Here is a 19,870-nt window from a genome sequence, read left to right as displayed (position 1 = left end):
TCCCCCTTGCTGGATGACCCAGTGTTGCAGACACTTTGTCCTTTACATCTGTGACAGAAAATGCTGAGCTGGAAGGGACCCACAGGGATCATTGATTCCAAATCCTGGCCCTGCACGGCACAAACCCAAAAATCACACCATGTGCCCCAGAGCATCATCCAAATGCTTCCAGAACTCTGGCAGTCCTGCAGGGAAGCCCCCAGGCAGCTCACAGGAGGTGTAAAGAGAAAAGAGGATAAAGATGGGAAAAGAAAAAAGGGACTCTACAACCTAGCACCTTCTCCTGCTCTAGGTGACACAGAAGGTTTCTGCCAGACCACTGAAGGGACTTTTAGGTCTGAGGTCAGCCAGAAATCAATCTCTCCACCCTGGTTCCCAGCCAGGTGTTTCTCCAGCCAGTTTTAAAGAAGCCTGGCCAAGGAGATGCCACACTGAACTGCTGCAAGAGAAGCGTCCCTCAAGGACATGTTGCAGCAGCACAAAACTCTTCTTCTACCCCATGCAAGCCTGAGGAACCTCTCATTCCATCCCTCTGTGGTGTGAAATCCTCTCTTCCCTGTGGGAAACCAGCAATCTTTGTCTTCACCTCATAATTCCTACACCTGGCCAGTCCCATTTCTCTCTCCAAGGGTTTTGCACGGTGCAAACCAACTCAGACTCCAGAAAGAGGATCACTCCATTCATTTCACATCCAACACTCTGTTCCACACCCAAAACCAGCATTTTTATCCCTAAAACCCCAAAGAGTGTGACCCCCACCCCACCCCGCGGCGCCCCCAACGCACCTTCATGCCCACCAGGTTGTTGTGGAAGTCCACCCTGGCTCGCAGGTCCTTGTTGGGCTTCCTCCCCAGGAACTCCTTGACGAATTTGTTGCTGTACTTGAGGTTGTCCCCGCAGCCTCCCCACTGCCAGGCCTCCCTGTTCTCCAGGTCGGGCGCCTCGTCGCAGGTGCAGCGCTCCATGCGCCCCGCGCTGCACGCCTTGGCCATGGCGTGGGTCAGCCCCGCCGAGGAGATGGCGTAGAGGAACGCTGTCTCCTTGAAACCTGCAGGGACACCAGGCACAGGCTGTAATTCCAGCCAAAAAGGGAAAAAAACAGCAGGAAATGGAGGGAAATCTCACACCATGGTCAGCCCCGCCGAGGAGATGGTGTACAGGAACGCTGTCTCCTTGAAACCTGCAGGGACACCAGGCACAGCTGTAATTCCAGCCAAAAAGGGAAAAAAACAGCAAGAAATGGAGGGAAATCCCAGCCATGGCGTGGGTCAGCCCTGCCGAGGAGATGGCGTAGAGGAACACTGTCTCCTTGAAACCTGCAAGGACACCAGGGACAGGCTGTAATTCCAGCCAAAAAGGGAAAAAAACAGCAAGAAATGGAGGGAAATCCCAGCCATGGGTCAGCCCCGCCGAGGAGATGGCGTAGAGGAACGCTGTCTCCTTGAAACCTGCAGGGACACCAGGGACAGCTGTAATTCCAGCCAAAAAGGGAAAAAAACAGCAAGAAATGGAGGGAAATCCCAGCCATGGGTCAGCCCTGCCGAGGAGATGGCGTAGAGGAACGCTGTCTCCTTGAAACCTGCAGGGACACCAGGGACAGGCTCTGATTCCAGCACAAAATGGAAAAAATCACCAGGAAATAGAAGGAAATCCCATGTCATGGGTCAGCCCCGCCGAGGAGATGGCGTAGAGGAACGCTGTCTCCTTGAAACCTGCAGGGACACCAGGCACAGGCTGTAATTCCAGCCAAAAAGGGAAAAAAACAGCAGGAAATGGAGGGAAATCCCAGCCATGGCGTGGGTCAGTCCCGCCGAGGAGATGGTGTACAGGAACGCTGTCTCCTTGAAACCTGCAGGGACAGCAGGGACAGGCTCTGATTCCAGCCAAAAAGGGAAAAGGAGACCAGGAAATGGAGGGAAATCCCAGCCATGGGTCAGCCCTGCCGAGGAGATGGCGTAGAGGAATGCTGTCTCCTTGAAACCTGCAGGGACACCAGGGACACGCTCTGATTCCAGCACAAAATGGAAAAAATCACCAGGAAATAGAGGGAAATCCCATGTCATGGGTCAGCCCCGCCGAGGAGATGGCGTAGAGGAACACTGTCTCCTTGAAACCTGCAGGGACACCAGGGACAGCTGTAATTCCAGCCAAAAAGGGAAAAAAACAGCAAGAAATGGAGGGAAATCCCAGCCATGGGTCAGCCCTGCCGAGGAGATGGCGTAGAGGAACGCTGTCTCCTTGAAACCTGCAGGGACACCAGGGACAGCTGTAATTCCAGCCAAAAAGGGAAAAAACCAGCAAGAAATGGAGGGAAATCCCAACCTGCGGGGACACCAGGGACAGGCTGTAATTCCAGCCAAAAAGGGAAAAAACCAGCAGGAAATAGAGGGAAATCCCAGCCATGGGTCAGCCCCACCAAGGAGATGGCGTAGAGGAACGCTGTCTCCTTGAAACCTGCAGGGACACCAGGGACAGGCTCTGATTCCAGCACAAAATGGAAAAAATCACCAGGAAATAGAAGGAAATCCCAGCCATGGGTCAGCCCCGCCGAGGAGATGGTGAACAGGAACGCTGTCTCCTTGAAACCTGCAGGGACAGCAGGGACAGGCTCTGATTCCAGCACAAAATGGAAAAAATCACCAGGAAATGGAGGGAAATCCCAGCCATGTCATGGGTCAGCCCTGCTGAGGAGATGGCGTAGAGGAACGCTGTCTCCTTGAAACCTGCAGGGACACCAGGGACAGGCTGTAATTCCAGCCAAAAAGGGAAAAAACCAGCAGGAAATGGAGGGAAATCCTACTGGGAGAACGTGAGGTTATGACCCAACTTTGTTGAGTAAAGCAGCTAGTAGTTGCTAAAAGGTTATTTATTGCAGGAGCACATCGGTGTCAAAAGACAAGCAGAAAAGAGATGGCAAGAAGTAAATGGCAAAAAGCACTGATTCTTTTCAATACTCTTATATAAAATCTCTTCAAACTCTTATATAGAATCTTCTCAACAAGCTAAGACACAAACTTGGACCACCACTTCTTAACTTACTAGAATTCTAGTTTTTTAACATGCTAGGTTATGTATAGACTACACTTACAATCTATCTTGTTCTATCTGAAAAATATAAACAATATTCTTACTACAGCTCCATTATGTTTGAGCAGTGTCTACAACTATGGTCTTGGAGCCTCTGCTGAAAACATCAGCATGTTTTTCAACCTTCACTAGAACTCGCACTTTTAATTCAATCCCTGCACTCTGATTTCTCTCTGAAGAATTCAGAAACCCCTGGCTCACTGACTCCAACAGGAGAAGAGCGTGAGCTGTGTCACAGAACAGCAGAGTGGTAAAGAAGGGACCACAGAGGGCATCTGGGGGCACCTCCCTGCTCCAGCAGGGCCATCCCAGAGCACAGGGCTCAGGATTACATCCAGACTGCTCTGGAATATCCCCAGAGAGGGAGACTCCACACCAGGCTCAGGATTGCATCCAGACTGCTCTGGAATATCCCCAGGGAGGGAGACTCCACACCAGGCTCAGGATGACATCCAGACTGCTCTGGAATATCCCCAGAGATGGAGACTCCACACCAGGCTCAGGATTACATATCCAGACTATTCTGGAATATCCCCAGTGAGGGAGACTCCACACCAGGCTCAGGATTGCCAGACTGCTCTGGAATATTCCCAGTGAGGGAGACTCCACACCAGGCTCAGGATGACATCCAGACTGCTCTGGAATATCCCCAGGGAGGGAGACTCCACACCAGGCTCAGGATGACATGCAGACTATTCTGGAAAATTCCCAGTGAGGGAGACTCCACACCAGGCTCAGGATTGCATCCAGACTGCTCTGGAATATTCTCAGTGAGGGAGACTCCACACCAGGCTCAGGATTGCATCCAGACTGCTCTGGAATATTCCCAGTGAGGGAGACTCCACACCAGGCTCAGGATTGCATCCAGACTGCTCTGGAATATTCCCAGTGAGGGAGACTCCACACCAGGCTCAGGATTGCATCCAGACTGCTCTGGAATATTCTCAGTGAGGGAGACTCCACACCAGGGCTCAGTCACTGCCCAGAAAAGAAATTCTTCCTCAAGTTCAGGTAGAATTTCCTGGGCATCAGTTCCTGCCTGCTCCTCCTGTGGTGGCACTGCTGGGCACCACTGGAAAAACCAGTCTGTGCTCCTGACCCTCAAAGCATGGCAAGCTCTGCTTCATCACTGATGGTGAAGAGGGCATGGGGAGGGCAAGGAATGATGGACAGAGGGGCACAAGCCAGGATCCAGGAATGCAAATGGGATCTGGCCAGCTCGGTGGCTGTCACTCTGTGTCACTCACAGTCTCTGCCTGAAAATGGAAAGAGTTGAGCAAGAGTTGCCCCATGCTTGGAACTGTCCAGGATCAGGCTGGACAGTGCTTGGAACAACCTGGTCTGATGGAAAGTGAAACTGGATGAGCTCTAAGGTCCCCTCAAAGCCAAAGCACTGTTTGATCCATGAAGAGTTGGGCAGGACATGGAGGCACCAAACAGCAGGAACCCAGCACAGACTTTCAGTCCTCCTCATTCTTCTCTCTCCTCCTGAATCAAATCAAATCAGACCAGCAGAATTGCTGACAGAAGACACCTGAGAGCTGGAGGGCAGATGTGTCACCCAAAGCAGCACCTCACTAAAAAAAAAAAAAGCCAGTTTACACCTCAAACCTTCCATGCACAGCCTTTCTTTACACCTCCACACTCACCTGCAGGGATGTGACAGCATCCACTCCCCCAGCAGGCAAACGACACCCAGAGGGACCCACGGTTTCAATCCAAATTATAAAAGCCAGAAATAAAAAGCAAACATGGCAGTATTTATAGCTGCCCATTCTGCAGCTATGGAAGCTGTAAACGACTGCATATTTGAGATGCAATTCCAGACCAGCTTTGGATGGGACTCAAGAAATCCCCCACTCAAAAATAACACAAGTGGATGGTGACAGTAGTGGATATATCTGAGAGCTGGTGTGTCAACCAAGGACAGGCAGAGACACTGCCAGGTCATTTTTGGAACTGTTCCTTGGGAGGTTCATGACACTCCAAGCAAACTCATGTGGCCATTCCCAGAGTCTGCCTCCCCAAAACACTCCCAGGAGCAGGAAGACTGATGAAAATCCAGCCCAGGAGACTGAGGTTTGGTCCTCCCCAGGGTTCTGAGGTTCTGCTTCCTCCCAGATTGTGGCAGGAATTATCCAATCATTCTACTGCTCACCTGGAAAAGGAGAACAGGAACTTTTCCTCACTAGAAACAACATTAAAATAAAAAGGATTCACCTCTACACTCAATGAGGACCCTGCAAAGAGAGGTGAGAGTTAAAATAACAAATTTTGTTTTCTCCCTGAAGTCAGACCATGTCCTCTGACAGCCCAGAAACACCTTCAGCATTGCAAATACTTCACTGGGAGCAGAGAGAGAATCCTTAATTCACACAACAGAAACTCAGGGGTATCCAGATCACTCCTCTGAGCAGAAAATGCCTTCTAAGCATCTCTCATCCTTTATAGACTGTTTTTTTCAGGGGGACACCCCAGGTCAGACTGCCCACATGCCTGTCAGAGGGATGCCACTACCAAAGACAGATGTTCCCAGCCTCTGTGCTGCTGGGCTGGAGAATTCTTGCCACAGCTGCACAGAATGAAGAGGTACCAGTGTGAAACAGAGAATCCTCAGTGGGATGGGGTGTGCAAACCCTGGAGGTCTGAGACTGCAATCATGGCACGGTTTGGGTTGGAAGGGACCCCGAGATCCATCCAGTGCCACCCCTGCCGTGGGCAGGGACACCTCCCACTATCCCAGATTGCTCCAAGCCCATCCAAGCTGGCCTTGCACACTTCAGCCTTAATTGATTAATCAGTGAAAGCTTTCCAAACTCCCGGAGCCCATCAGCACCGGGATCATCTCACCCACAGGCAGCTCCCAACGAGCTCCATGTGACATTTGGCTCTGGCCAGATTTTAAAGCCATCTCCACCACGCACTATTTGATTGCACCAAGATATTTTGTAACAAGATAATGAGCTTTAAATCAATGCAGGCATTCTAAGCCCCAGTGCATTGACAGTCTGCCGGCCCTGGCTATCCAGTTTCAGCCATTTCCAAAATTGTGCACGAGTATCCAAAGGGGATAACGAGTCCCTTAAACAATCCTCTGTTATTTTAAGAAACGGGGCTGCATCAGCCCAAGCAGCAAACCAGCAGCCAGAGCTAAGTGTAAAAGCAGAGGGAGAAACTTTTAAGTTTTAAGGGTTTTTTCCCCCTTTTTCCTTTCTCCCTGCAAAGTCCTGGAGGAGATGACACAAGCCCTGAGCGATGAATCTGGAAAGCTGTGCCCTGGTGGGTGATACATGTGAGCCTTTGCCCTGGGCTACCCCTTGCTGCAATGCTGAACCAGGAACCAGCAGCTCCTGGAGAGGAGGGGAAAGATTTACAGGGCACTGTGTTACTGCTGGGGAGCAGCAGCTGAAGGATTTACAGCACTGGGGCAGGGCAGGGATGCTGCAGGGACATAAAGCACGGCAGGATGAGACAGCAGCACAGCCCTGCAGCCCCCAGAGCTCGCATTTATCACCTGGGTCCCTGACAAGGGCTGCCTTGGGGGGGTCTCCGTGGGATTTTAACTCTGGCCAGGGGACAGGCAGGTCTGAAGGAACGAGCTGTGGCCTCCAGGTGTCAGCATGAGAAAGTGCTTGGCTTCCCCAAGGCACCACTAATCCAGGGACTCCTCTGGCATGCAGGGATATTTTTAAATGTCTTGCAGCTCGGGCCGGACCTCTTGGGTTTCATAAGGACTTTCCTTGTTTCCACCAGCCAGTGACAGTGCATTAGTTAAGCCCTGGTGCTTCTGAATTACTCCTCCTCACTAATTAGCCCTGCAAGCCTCTGCTCTTATCTTTGGAGACTTCACACCCTGGCTTTTCCAGGTCCAGGCTCGTTGCTGAGTGTGGCACTTTCTGGAAGTCACTAAAGCCCTGGAGACCCTCTCATGCTGTCTGTAAAATGGTGCTGCAGGCTGGAAATAAGAACTGGATTTTACTGGGAGGGTGGAAGGAAGAAACTGGACTATACGTGGTAGTACAAAGAAAATAAATAAAAATATCACTTTCTCCTCCAATACTCCTAACTCCTGGCCATCTCCACCTGAGCTGCTGGGAAGAGGGGTGGGAATCACCCACTGCTCACATCCATGGCAGTAACAGCACACAGACATTTGCAGGTTTTGTCCTGTACTATGACAGGGTTCCCTTTGCCCCCTTCTAAAAGAACAGCACAGAACAGCCTGATTTGCCTTATTTCTTTAAAAAAAAAGGCATTTTCTCAACTTCTTTCCTGACAGACTGGCATAACAAATAGGAAAAATAATTAGGAAACAAATGAATAAAATAATAAAGAGGGGACAGCTTTGAGAGCTCCCCAACCCTCTCCTCCAGCAGCAGCTCAATTTCCAGCAGGAATGGGCACAAAATGTAGCTCCTGGCTGCAGAGACCTGCACAAACACCTCCAGCCTCCAAGGAGAGCAGCCAGGGCCAGCAGTGGGAAGCAGGCAGGGGTGAGCCCATAAATTACCCCCATTAGCACATTCTTTGCCTGCCCTGCACTTCCAGGGATGAGCTCCAGCCTTCCACAGAACTCTCTGTGCATCTTGGGGCAAACAGCACCAGCAAAGGATGGCCCAGACTGACATCAGGGCAGGGGAGGAGGCCAGCTGCTGGAACCCTGGGAGTTTTGAATTTTCTGTGCTGTCAGGCACTGATCCCCAAAAGAACACTGGTTTTGACTTGAGGCCTTGGAGAACGCTTCCAAAATTGAATGACAGAACTAGAATCACTGGTTTGTAGCTGGAATAGAAGTGTAGTATCACATGTGAAGGGTTTGGAATTAGGGGTTTTAGAATATAGTAATAGGTACAGGACAAAATAGAAATTTTAGGGCGTTTTTCTTCCTTCTTGTCCTTATTCTTCTTGGGTAGAGGCAGTACTTTTAATTAAATAGAAAATGCTGTACTGGGGGTCATGGGTGTGTGGTCATTAGGTCAAAAGTAAAATAAAAATGTAGGTGTTAGACTTTAATTAGACTGTTTGGCTTTAAAAGATCACGCCATTCCTTCATTTTTAGCTTGTTAACTGAAAGTGCCATAGTGCTCACTGTACTATAAATAAAAATTAATAAACATCTCAGTCCAAACACGAAATTCCGTCTCTAGTACTTTAATCCCAACTCTGACTACAAAAAGAAAAAAAGAAGATAAAAACTTGAAAAGGTGGTACTTGCACCACTTAATTAGTGGTTTGTCTGCAGTTTCTTCTGTCTTCACCCAGAGCCAGGATTAAAAACATGAAGGAGACTAATTTCTTGTGTTCAGACTTGGCTGTTTATTAAATCTTATCTAAAGTACAGAGAGTTCTGCAGCACTTCTAGCTACCAGCTAAAAGTGAGCAAAATGGAGATCAACCTAGCTAGTTACAAGGTCTCTTAAAGCCAAACAGTCCAATAGAGAATTAACACTTATAGTATTTATACTTTTGACCCAATAACCAAACTCCTGTGACCCTCAGTGCAGCACTGTCCAACCAGAAACTACTGCCTGAAACCATGAAAAAGGAAAAAGAAGATAGAAAGAAAACAACACACAAAACCCTCCATCTTGTCCCATACCTATTAGTATATTTAAAAAAACACTCAAATTCAAAACTCTTCACCATGTGAAATCACACATTGAAGATCACTGAGTTCCAAGCCCCCCTGCCAAGGGTAGAGACACTTTCCATTAGAACAGGTTTTTTAATGACCCACTGAGCTTGGCCTCGAGCATGTCCACTTCTATTTCAACTACACACCCATGACTCCAACTCCATCACTCAAATTTGGAAGCCTTCTCCAAGCCCTCAGGTGAAAAGCAGTGTTCTCCAGGGTGAGAGGAATGGATTTGGCTTTACAAACCAGCACTGAGAGATAAAAGAAACAATGGGAAGGATTCCACTGATGGATGAATGGAAAAAGATATTTTACAAACAAACTGTAGGTTTGCTGATAAATGAAATTGGATATTGAAAGATGAAAGAAGCAATGGGGGAAAAAACTATGAATTCTGTAAGAATTAAAAATTAAAATGGAGGGTTGTACATTAGAGGGGAATCTTAGTGTCCTAGGTTACAATGTAAAGATGTGCCCAAAAGTCTGGATTCTATCACAATCTGTTGAAACCGGGTGGGGCAGTGATCCTTATCTCTGTGGGAGATATCCTCTGCTAATGGGCCATGTGTTAAAAACCAGGCGGGGCAGTGATCCTGATCTCTGTGGAGATATCCTCTGCTAATGGGCCAGCTGTTAAACCAGGTGGGGTAATGTTCTTTATCTTTCCCACAGCCCATCCTCCCTCCAGGAGATATCTCCTGTTAATGGGCCATGACTGATAAAATTCCATCATCCCACTGGGAGATGCTCCAGCCAGGGGAGGAGCCAAACATTTCCTACCCAGATAAAAACTGAGATTTGGAACACCAAGGCATCCCTTACCCACTGGTTTCTAGAGGAAAAGAGCAACCAGACCTTCCTACAGGATCACTGCTTCAACAAGATCACTCCATCTGGACTGCTACCACAACCATAATTAGTGGGGTGTCAGGTTGTATTCTGACTTTGTCAGTGGTTTTTCTTTTGTACTATTACATGTATTTTATTTTTCTTTCTTTTTTTTTTTTTTTCTATTAAATTACAGACTGAGAGATCTGTATAAGCCAGGTCTTGAAACTTGTGGTTTATTGCACAGGTGTGGGTAAAAAGGGCCCTGCTGGGAGCTGCCAGCCACAGCTGGAAGCAGGGCAGAGAGAGATTGGGGGGTAGTAACAATTCCAAGAGGTGAGAGAGTGGTAAGAGAAGGAAGTAAGAGAGTGATTTTCCTGTTTACAATACAATAAATCTTCTTCTATGCTGAATATTCTAATTTCCACTAACCAATATAATCCAAGATACAAATCCTATAGCATTTACATACAGCCCATAAGAATCATTACATTAACATAATGTGTTATACTTTAAACCCCAAAAAACTATTCTCTGGACCCCATCTGCCAAGCTAGCAGGGTCTTCTCTGACCTTTGGACCATTGTTCTATCAAGAGGGGATTACTTTCCTGGCCATCCTATTGTCTTCTAGTGATTTAGTAACTAACCTTTGGTACCTCAAAGATGGCTTTCATTTCAATCTCACTTATAGTTTCCATATTCTCAAAATCTTTTGCTAGGTGTCACAGCCCAAGGTGTCTCTTTATGCTTGAGATCCCCTCAGGAGGACATGAAGGTGGTCTAAAATTCAGGTTTTCCCCAATGCTTGCTGATAAGAGACTGCAGAAGGCTGGTTTCTGGGGTTTCAAGGATTGCTTATTATTTCTTATCTCAGGAATTCTTTGCCCAGCTAACAGTGATTTGTCTAGCTAGATGTCCAGGGCAGAATCTGCCTGGCAGAGGCAGGACTTATCTTTTATACTCTAAATTATGTGTTAGATACTTACAATTAATTCCCAATACACTTCAATCTTATTGCAATGTCTAGTTTTGTCCCCATCCAATCGAAGGATGCCAACGTGGCACTTTAGCATGGATGGCATGAAGAAGGAGGAAGAAGCATACCACGCCCCAAATCCTCCATCTTAATATGAACACCTCTAAAATTCACTTTTCTATTTTCCAACAGCCTAATTTATACTCTACTTGTTTTTTTGTGACTGGTAATTCTTCCTGCAATGTTGGCAAATTTCTCCAGGGACCCAAGTCCAGCCCCCAGGACCCCTGGGCACCATGCCAGGGGGGTCTAGAAGCACCAAAGAAAGCCAGGGGAACATCCTGGACTCCAACAAGCTAGGCAATCTTATTTATAAGTTTTTCCTGATTCATCCTTCCCAACAGTGTGCCAGTGCCAGAAAGCACAGAAAGCTCATAAACCCCAGGTTTGTGGGTTCCAACAAAACCCTGTGGGCAGTGAACCCCTGTGGGAGCCCAGAGTGTTCCTCTGGCTTCCCTGGGAGGTTTGAGACCCCCCTGGGGGAGTCCCCAAAGACCCTCCAATGAGACCCAGGTGTCTCAGGGCTGGATTGAGCTCCTTGGAACAATTTACCAACATTGAGAGAAGAAATGCAAGCTGCAAAAATAAACAGAGTGTAAATTAGACTGTTAGAATGTAGAATTAGCAGATTTCTAGAATGTTTATACTAAGGGGCTCGTGGCCAAGATGGAGGATTTGGGGTGTGGAACCTCTTCCTCCTTCTTCTCCATGTCATCCATGCTGGGTGACATGATGGCACTCTTGGGTTGGATGGGGACAAAAACTGGACAGTTTAACAAAGATATATTGGAAAATAATTGTAAATACCTAGTAGGTAATTTAGACTATAAAAGATAAGTCCTGCCTCTACCAGGCAGATTCTGCCCTGGATGTCTGGCGAGCAGACTGCTGTTCTCTGGACAAAGGATTCCTGAGATAAGGAACAATAAACAACCATGAAAACCTCCAAGAAAAGCTCCTGCAGTCTCTCATCAGTGGGAAGAGCTGGGTTCCAGATCACCTACATGTCCTCCTGAGGTGATGTCAGCTCTAAGGAGACACCTCGGGTGCAGCAAACTGTAACTCCCTCCTAGCTGTTCACTCAGAGGGAGCTAGAGTTTGTTACATTAGATAAAGCAAGGAATCCAAAAGAAGCTCTTTGTCTTTCTCAGGGTTCTGGTTTATTGCATGATGACTCAGGGGACAAAGAGGGCTAGGGTCTGAGCTAACGGACTTCTCTAGGGAAGGGCCAAGGGAGGAGATTTGGCTTTGTACCAACAGGACAGTGACACGAGGTTAGGGTAACAGAGATAAGGGAGGGAAGAGGCTCCTACAGCTTTGTGCAACGGGACAGTGACACGAGGTAACTGGAGAGATAAGGGAGGGAAGAGGCTCCTACGACTTTGTGCCAACGGGACAGGGACTTGGGAAGGGTCAGACACCCCTTACACCTCTAGGCACCGGGTCACAGCAGCGGGGCAGAGCCCCAGACCCACCTCTCTTGAGGAGGCTGGCGCGGTAGCGACCCTCCAGCGTGCAGTTCCAGCGCTCGAAGCGGAACTGGTACTGGCACTCCAGGGCGCTCATGCTGATGGCCTCCAGCAGCGTCTCGGCCACGCCGGGGTCGCGCCGGCACATCCGCCGCTGCTTCTTCTCCAGCTTCAGGCGGTCACACACCTTGTAGTGCGCCTTGGCCGCCGCCTCCTCCAGCTCCGACGTCAGCGGGAGGATGGTCAGCGGCTCGTTCCCCGTCAGCCTGCAGAAACACGGGTGGAGCATCAGTCAGCCAGGGGTTCCTCTGAATTCTCTCTCCTCAACACTAACTCTTATGTAGGATTTTCCCAACAAGCTCGAACCACCACTCCTCAACCTATCAGAATCCTAATTTCTTGGCACTAGGTATAAACTACGCGTACTGCTGCCTTGAGGAGCTGGAACAGAGACCACACAGAGTTAGGGAAGTAAAATGGGTATTTATTGAAAGGACTTCACAGTGTGGCCCCTGCCCTGCCTGAGTGGCTCCACGATGGAAGTAAAAGAGAGCTTGGTCACATGATTTTACATTTTTATAGACTTCAGTCCATTTGCATACAGGAGTCGACCATCCAATTAATAGTCTCAAATTGTCAGGTGTCATCCTCCTCACGTTGTTTAGACTTGAAGTCTGAAGATACTGTCCTTGAATCACAGCTGGTATCAGACTGTTTTGTCTTTATCACCCTAAAGCACAACAGAAAAGCACACCCAAGCAGAACAGAAAACTCAGACCTCAAAGCATCAATATGACCTATCTTGTTCTAAGAAATATAAGCAATATTCTTTCTACAGCTCTATTATATCTAAGTCCTGTCTACAACTGTGGGCCTGGAGTCTCTTGCTGAAGATATCAGTGTTTCAACCTTCACTAGAACTTGCTCTGCTACTCTGGCATTTGAAACCTTTCACTCACTAAAAGCATTAGAACTCACCCTAAGAGTTACTAACTTAAACATCTATTTTATGTGTGAGTGGCTTAATATACTTCAATCCATCCAAAGGCTTTCAATCCCTGCACTCTGATTTCTGAAGAATTCAGAGTCCCCTGACTCACTGACTCCAACACAGGGGCACCACAGTGAGGGAAGAGAAATAAAAATTACTGCAAGAGAGTCTCCCCTGTGAACACTGGCACAGGTTGCTTAGAGAGCTGTGGCTGCACCATCCCTGGGAGTGTCCAAGGCCAGGCTGGACCCTGAGAAAACTGATCTGGTGAATCCCCCAGCCAGGGCAGGGGCTTGGATCTAGATGGTTGTCCTGGTTCCAGGTCAAAACCAGGCGGAAACACCAATTAATGTAGTGGTTTTGGTTCACCAATCTGAGCCTCCTCTGCCTGGGGAGGTGCTGGAGTCACCATCCCTGGATGTGTTTAAAAATCAAAGTCTGGATGTGGCACTCGGTGCCATGGTCTAGTTGAGGTGTTATGGCTGGGCTGGACTCAGTCTTGAAGGTCTCTTCCAACCCAGTCATTCTGTGAATTCTGTGAAATTCTCCTACTGTGAGATAGGATTAGGAGGAAGGCAAAACAGGCTTAACTTTAAATGGTACAAAGAGAAACTTTATTACTAGAAACTATAAGGAAAAAAAAAAGCTCAGAATAAAACTTTAGACCACTCTTCTCCCTCCACACACTTCTTTTCTTTCACACTGAAAACGTACAGAAAACAACTCAGTCAGTTTACCAACTTTAAAACAGCCTTTCACCAATTCACTTCTCTCTGAGGAAATATTTCCCTGACCAGCTGGGGGAGGGACTGCTTGAATCTGTTTCCTAGAGGGACCCCATTCAGGGGGTTTCTCCCAAATTTGCCCCAAACCAGGACAGAGGTATTTAAGGTCCTTCCAACCCAAACCATCCTGGGGCTCCAGGAAATACAGTCTGTGGCAGGAATGGGGTCGGTGGTGGGATCAGGATCTCCTGGCTGAGCATCCCTGTGGGCTCCTCACAGTGTGTGTGTGCAAGGTGGCAGCAGGAAAAAGGTAAAAGGAAATATTTGGATTTATGCTCCCTACCAGCTCTCACAGAGTTTGTTAGGACATAAACCCTTGGCCACCTCCACCACAGGACTGTGTTTATAACCAGAAGTGGAAAGAAATCATTTCAGGTGTCTCGCTGCATGAACTTGGGGAACTGGCAAAAACACACCAGCACCACTGTCACTGTCCTGGGCACAAACAAAAAAACAACTTCAGCACATCAAGCAGAGCCAGAACCCAGCTTGGGAAGGGACAGAGGATGATTTGTCCCATCAAAGCCCAAGAGACACCCTGGGAAAGCACAGAAAGGCACCCTGCCCTCAGCAGAAGAGATCCTGACACAAAACCCAGCGAGCCACAGCCCGAGGCTGGAGAGAGGAGACACTTCCCAGGAGATGCTGCCAAAAGCTTTTACAAGACAGAACGAGCTCAAAACCTAAAAAAAAACCCAAAACCCAGATAAATCTGTGTCCCTTTGCCTTGTCCCCTCCCTCCCCTGCCTTCTGTGACTGCAGAGTGGGCAGCAGAAGATGCCAGCAGCCTGTTCCCGGTGTCAAGTGACGAGCTGCTGGAGAAGGACCAGGCTGGCACCAGCCCCAGGGGCAGAGAGGCTGCAGGAACATCTGCTGGGCTCAGAGAGCTGTGGCCAGGCTGTGTCCCCACTCTGCTGGCCCTGCCAGGTGCCAGTGCACACACACACACACACACACACCATGGGAATCGCTGTCCCAGGAGCTGGGGATACAATCCCCAGCCAAAAAGGAAGAATGGCTGAAATGCAGAACTGGGAACACACTGGGATGCTGCAGTCCTGCACTGGGGAGGGCTCAGACATCACTGGGAAAAATGGGGTGATGGGACCACCCCCTTTGCTGGGATGCTGGGAACCCTTTAAAGCCCCACCTGTCCTGCAGGAGCAGGGATTTGCTGTTTTTAATGATAATTTCTCTCTAAGCATGGGATGCCTCCTGCCAGCAGGCACTCAGGGATGCTTTAACTCCCAAGCCTTGGTGCACAGTGGGCAGAAAATCCTGAGCTGAGCCCCAGCCAGGGACATCCAGTACAGACCCAGTCACTATGAGGCATTGATGGTGATTTAATATCAGCTATCATCTAAGGGAGGGAGCAAAAATGGCTGAGGTGAGATTTTTACAACAAAAATGGGCAGGAAAATTCTCCTTCAGTAACAATCAAAGGGATTGGTATCTCCAGAAAAATCCTGCAGTGATAAAAGCACAGAGTGATTTGTGGGAAACATGGAAAAATATCTTCCCTTAAGTTTTGCTCTCCCCAAAAAAAATAATTAAGGAAAAAAAAAAAAATCTGAAAAGCCAAACAGCAAGTTCTATTTGAAGCATATTTTAACCCTTTCATTTTTGGTCTGTCCCAGCTGCTCCCCAAGGAGAGGGGACATCACCCAGCCCTGGTGCCTCATTAGCCAAAACTCCCAGGAGCAAATACCTGTAACAAAAACTCCAGAACCTTCATTCCTGGCTCTCATGGTGCTCTAAATGTTCATTTCTGCAAATGTCCATGCTTGGCACAAGAGACCCTCACTGGCAAGGCAGAGGGAGGGAGGCATCAAAGCATTTCCTAAACTCCCTCCCCATTTTCTCTTTCCATTGTTCACCTAAACGGGCTGGGAAAAATCTCCAAGGATCCTGCAGCAGGTGGCTCGTGGAGTGAGGAGGGATATGGGAATTGATCCTACAGCCAAAATTCCTGCAGGGCAGTTGCTGATTTTCACCCTCTTCCCACCTTTCCCCCTCAGGTGCTTGGCTTTGGGATACTGAAAATTACAGTTTCCCACAGATCAGCTTCCAAAACTTGCTGACAGCAATGGTGTGCATCTCCAGCAAACCTCAACACACACGAAATAAACACCCAGGGACTGGCAGAGGGTAGGAAATAGAACTCATGGTGCTTCACAGTGCCACAAAACTCATGACAAACAGAGGTCTGCCCATCAGAAGCATCCCTGGAACAAGACAAGGAGCAAATGGAGTGGAAAAAGGGGTTTTCCCTCACCAGCAAGCAGAAACTCTGCCAGGTGACGAGCAGAAGCACACACACACCTTTTCCCTTTTCCCTGCCAGGACCCTCACATCCCAGAACAGGGAGCAGGGCTGAGGTGGCACTTTCCACCAACACCAAAGGCCAGGGAGAGGCAGGAGAGCTGCCCCACTGCTGCAGGGAACCTTCCTAATCCCATAAAACCCTTTTATGCAACCCTGGCTGAGCCAGGTCCTGTAAGGCAACGGTGTCAGTCGGACTCTTTCTCAGCTCCTCACAAAGGCCGAGCTGTTCTTCCCAAGGAAACCTTTCAGGGGGTGTAGGGGGGTGGTTCCTTTGTTTTTTACACACCACTGTTGTGATTAAACTGCCAGCCAGAACTCTGGGATTGTGTTTTTTTGCTCCAAGAAGGGGCTGAGTGGGAGATGGAGTGGAAATCTCTGAGTGGAAAAATGTTGAAACTGGATGATCTTTCAGGTTCCTTCTAACCCAAACTGTTTTTAGCTGGATTCCAAGATTCCAAAGGATTGTGTGTGTGTCCACCAGGAACCTGGAGAGAGCAAACAGCTCATTGCAAGAGGTTTTACCTCTCTGAAAATCAACTCCAGCCTCTCTCAGAGCAACATCAACCTCCAGAGTCAAGGGACTGTTTGTAAAACTCAGAATTTTGAATTTCTGCTGCACAACTTTGCACTTTGATGAACCCTTCCTTAGGATATTCTGTGGGTTTTTTGACCTAATCTTGCCCAATTTCTGCTCTGAGTGCACATCCAAAGCTCAGGAAGGACCTGGCTGCCCCCACGCTGAGAGGAACCTCTGCAGCACCATCTGTGCTGTTCCCATCCCAGTTCCACCAGTTTGAGGCCAGGAAATCAGGAGGTTTATCATTAATTGATGTAAAAAACAAGACCCAGCTGGTTTGCACACACTATTGCTGTCACCCTGCTTCCTTGCTTGTGAACTTTTATCTCAGACATTGCTAATTACTTTTTTTTTTCCTGGAGTTCAACCACCCAAGGATTTGGGAGAGATCCCAAGCAGAGCCTTGCCACCACACCAAGATTTATCTGTGACATCATGAAACCACTCACTGCCCTTCCAAGAGGCAATTCCAGGCAGATCCTGCCTCCCACTCATCTCAGGAGCTCTCCTGGCCTCATCAGCTCACACTCCCACCAGTGCCCCTGGATTTTCCCTGCTTTAACTGGGGACTTTCCTGATGGGGATTTGAGCAAAAAATCTGCTGAGGCAGATTTCAGGCACCCACAGAGACCTGTGAGTGCACCCTCACTCCTGAGCTGCTCCACTGGAGGTGGGATCCAAGGTGAGCTGTCTTCTCTGCTATTCCCAGGAAAATTCCTCTTTGGTCCATCTGCACAATGACTGAATTTATTCTGGTTCCACTTTCCACATTAATTTTTTTTTCTGTGGAATTGCCACATTTTCAGCCCTTTTTTTCCCCCCCTCTTTCCACCACTTTAAAAAAGGAAAACTGACAATATGAGCTCAAAACTTCACTACAACACTTAAATTAATGATTGTAGCTCAAGGAGTCTGAGTTATGCTGGACACCAGGCATTATTATTTAATTATTATTTAATAATTTAATAACCTCCAGTTGCTCTCTCCCCCCATCATCACATTCACACACCGTGAATCTTTCCTAAATTGATTTATCACACTCCTCCTCCCACAAAGGCTATGGAATATTTCAAGTATAAAAACCCAAAAGTCAAAGAAAAACATCTGAATTTCAAGGTGAGGGATGAAAATTTGGTATCTGGAAGAAGAGCTGGACATTGAAGGCTCAACCGCCTCATCCTGATTTTTTACTGTGTTTGGGTTTTTAAGTGTTTTTAAGTGGCCACATGAACTCTAAACTCTGAAATATCCCAGATCTCCTTAGATTACATAAAAATCAGGCAATGGATTTCCCAAACCTCAGCTTCCGAAGTGAAATCTCAGCAAGTGCTCAGAAGGATTGCTCTGTCAGAATTCTCCACTTCTACCCCAACCCTTCCCAGTGCAGTTTTCCCAGTGATCTCCTCTGACAGGATTCTGTGACCTTGGGAGGTCATGGAAGGTGACAGAAAAAAAAGTGTTTTTCCCAGCCTGAGGGAATCCAAGCCATGAACCCCAGCTAGAAATCAAGACCCAGCTTTGTTAAAACTCATTTTTGCAAGTTCCAGCACTCCTCCTGCCAGCTCTCTTCTCTCAGGACCATTCCAGCTCTGCCCTGGGCTCACCTCTCCTATCATTGTCCCTGGACAATGGTGCCTTGCTGTGGGAGAAAATTAGAGAGGCAACTGGAAACTCCAGCCCAGCAATTCCCATCACAATCACCCCCAGTGCCTGTTTTGATCCTTATCTTCCTCCCAAACAGCAGGGCCAGACTTTTCCTGAGGTGACAACCTCTCCTGCTTAGTCAGCAGTACCCAAACCTCAGCTGGAGCTTCTGCACCAGTCACAGCCCCCAGCACAGCACTACACCTTTACACCCTCCCAAAAAACCAAATTTGGGGTGATGGAGCCTCCCAACCTCACAGCAGCCAGGTGGGAAACAGCCAAACCCCACAGCCCTGCTCCAAAGGAGAGCAAAGGTTCTGCCAGTGCAAGGTTCTGGGATTTTAGGGTAGAGGGAAATTCTCCAAGTCCTTGGATCAGCTTCTGAGTGATGAAGGGGAAGAGAGAAGGAGAAGAGAGAAGGAGGGGAAAAAAAGGAGGGGAAAAAAAAGGAGGGAAAAAAAAGGAGGAAAAAAAAAGGAGGAAAAAAAAAGGAGGAAAAAAAAAAAAAGGAGGAAAATTAAAAAAAAAGGAGGCAAATAAAAAAAAAAAAGGAGGGAAATAAAAAAAAAAAAAAAAGGAGGGAAATAAAAAAAAAAAAGAGGGAAAAAAAAAAGGAGGGCAAAAAAAAAGGAGAAAAAAAAAGGAGAAAAAAAAAGGAGAAAAAAAGTGACATAAAGGAAAAAAAAAATCTCTCAGTGGATGAGCAGGGAAGATGTGACTCAATCCAGCTGTGGAGGGCTGGAGATGTTCCCATCCCTGCAGAGATTTTATGGGATGGAGGTGCCATGAGGAACAGCTCTTCTGGCCACAAGAAACTCCTCCAAGCTGCTGCAGCATCCTCCAGCCCTGCACAGAGCAGGAATTACATCCCAAAGGATTTGCCTTCCCTTCCCCAGACAGGAGGAACAAACACAGCAGAGGAAAAAAATCAATTTTGGGTCTTTGGTGCTGCACCTGAACCACAAGGCTCTTCTTACACCAAACCTTACTCAGGAAATTTCCAGCACCATCACAGCAAAATACATTTTATTTTAGGTAAATATCTCAACCCCAAGACCTAATTCCCCTGGAACAACCCACTCTGTCCACAAACAAGAAGCAGAGAGAGAGAGGGTGGGGAGGGAAAAGTTGTTTCCTCTCCCCTTCATCCTCTCAAGAATGAAGCAGCAATCAGGGAGATTTACAAAGGATTTTCAGTGCCAGTGGAATGCACGGGCCAGGCAGCAGCAGGGGCTTGCACTGCTGGTTTAAGAGGCATTAGCTGTGCCCCTGTGGCAGGAATTATCCCCCATGTCCCCTCCTTGGCTGGACAGCTCCTGGACCCCCAAGCCAAACCCCAGCTCCTGCCACTGATGGTTTTTATTTAATTCATTTTTTTTAATTCAAGGAGTTGGGAGTTTTGGTGCAGGGAAGCAGGGAAATGAAGATGAAGAATTAACCCACAGAAGAAAATTAAAGTTAATGTTTTAACCCATTAACTCCACATGG

General features: G+C 47.9%; 1 protein-coding gene across 1 annotated transcript in view; it reads right to left on the bottom strand.

The window, feature by feature from the left end:
• Positions 1-19,870, bottom strand: part of WNT9A (Wnt family member 9A) — a 62,945-nt gene that overhangs the window by 16,358 nt on the left and 26,717 nt on the right. The window contains exons 2-3 of the mRNA XM_056485102.1: positions 12,067-12,326; positions 786-1,048 (exon numbers count right to left, since the gene is read on the bottom strand). Coding sequence (XP_056341077.1) covers positions 786-1,048; positions 12,067-12,326 — 523 coding nt within the window. The remainder of the gene's footprint in view (positions 1-785; positions 1,049-12,066; positions 12,327-19,870) is intronic.

The sequence above is a fragment of the Oenanthe melanoleuca genome, chromosome 2 (genome assembly GCF_029582105.1).
Source record: "Oenanthe melanoleuca isolate GR-GAL-2019-014 chromosome 2, OMel1.0, whole genome shotgun sequence".
Lineage (NCBI taxonomy): Eukaryota > Metazoa > Chordata > Aves > Passeriformes > Muscicapidae > Oenanthe > Oenanthe melanoleuca.
The sequence above is the reverse complement of the archived record's forward strand: the minus strand, read 5'-3'. Positions and strand labels throughout refer to the sequence as shown.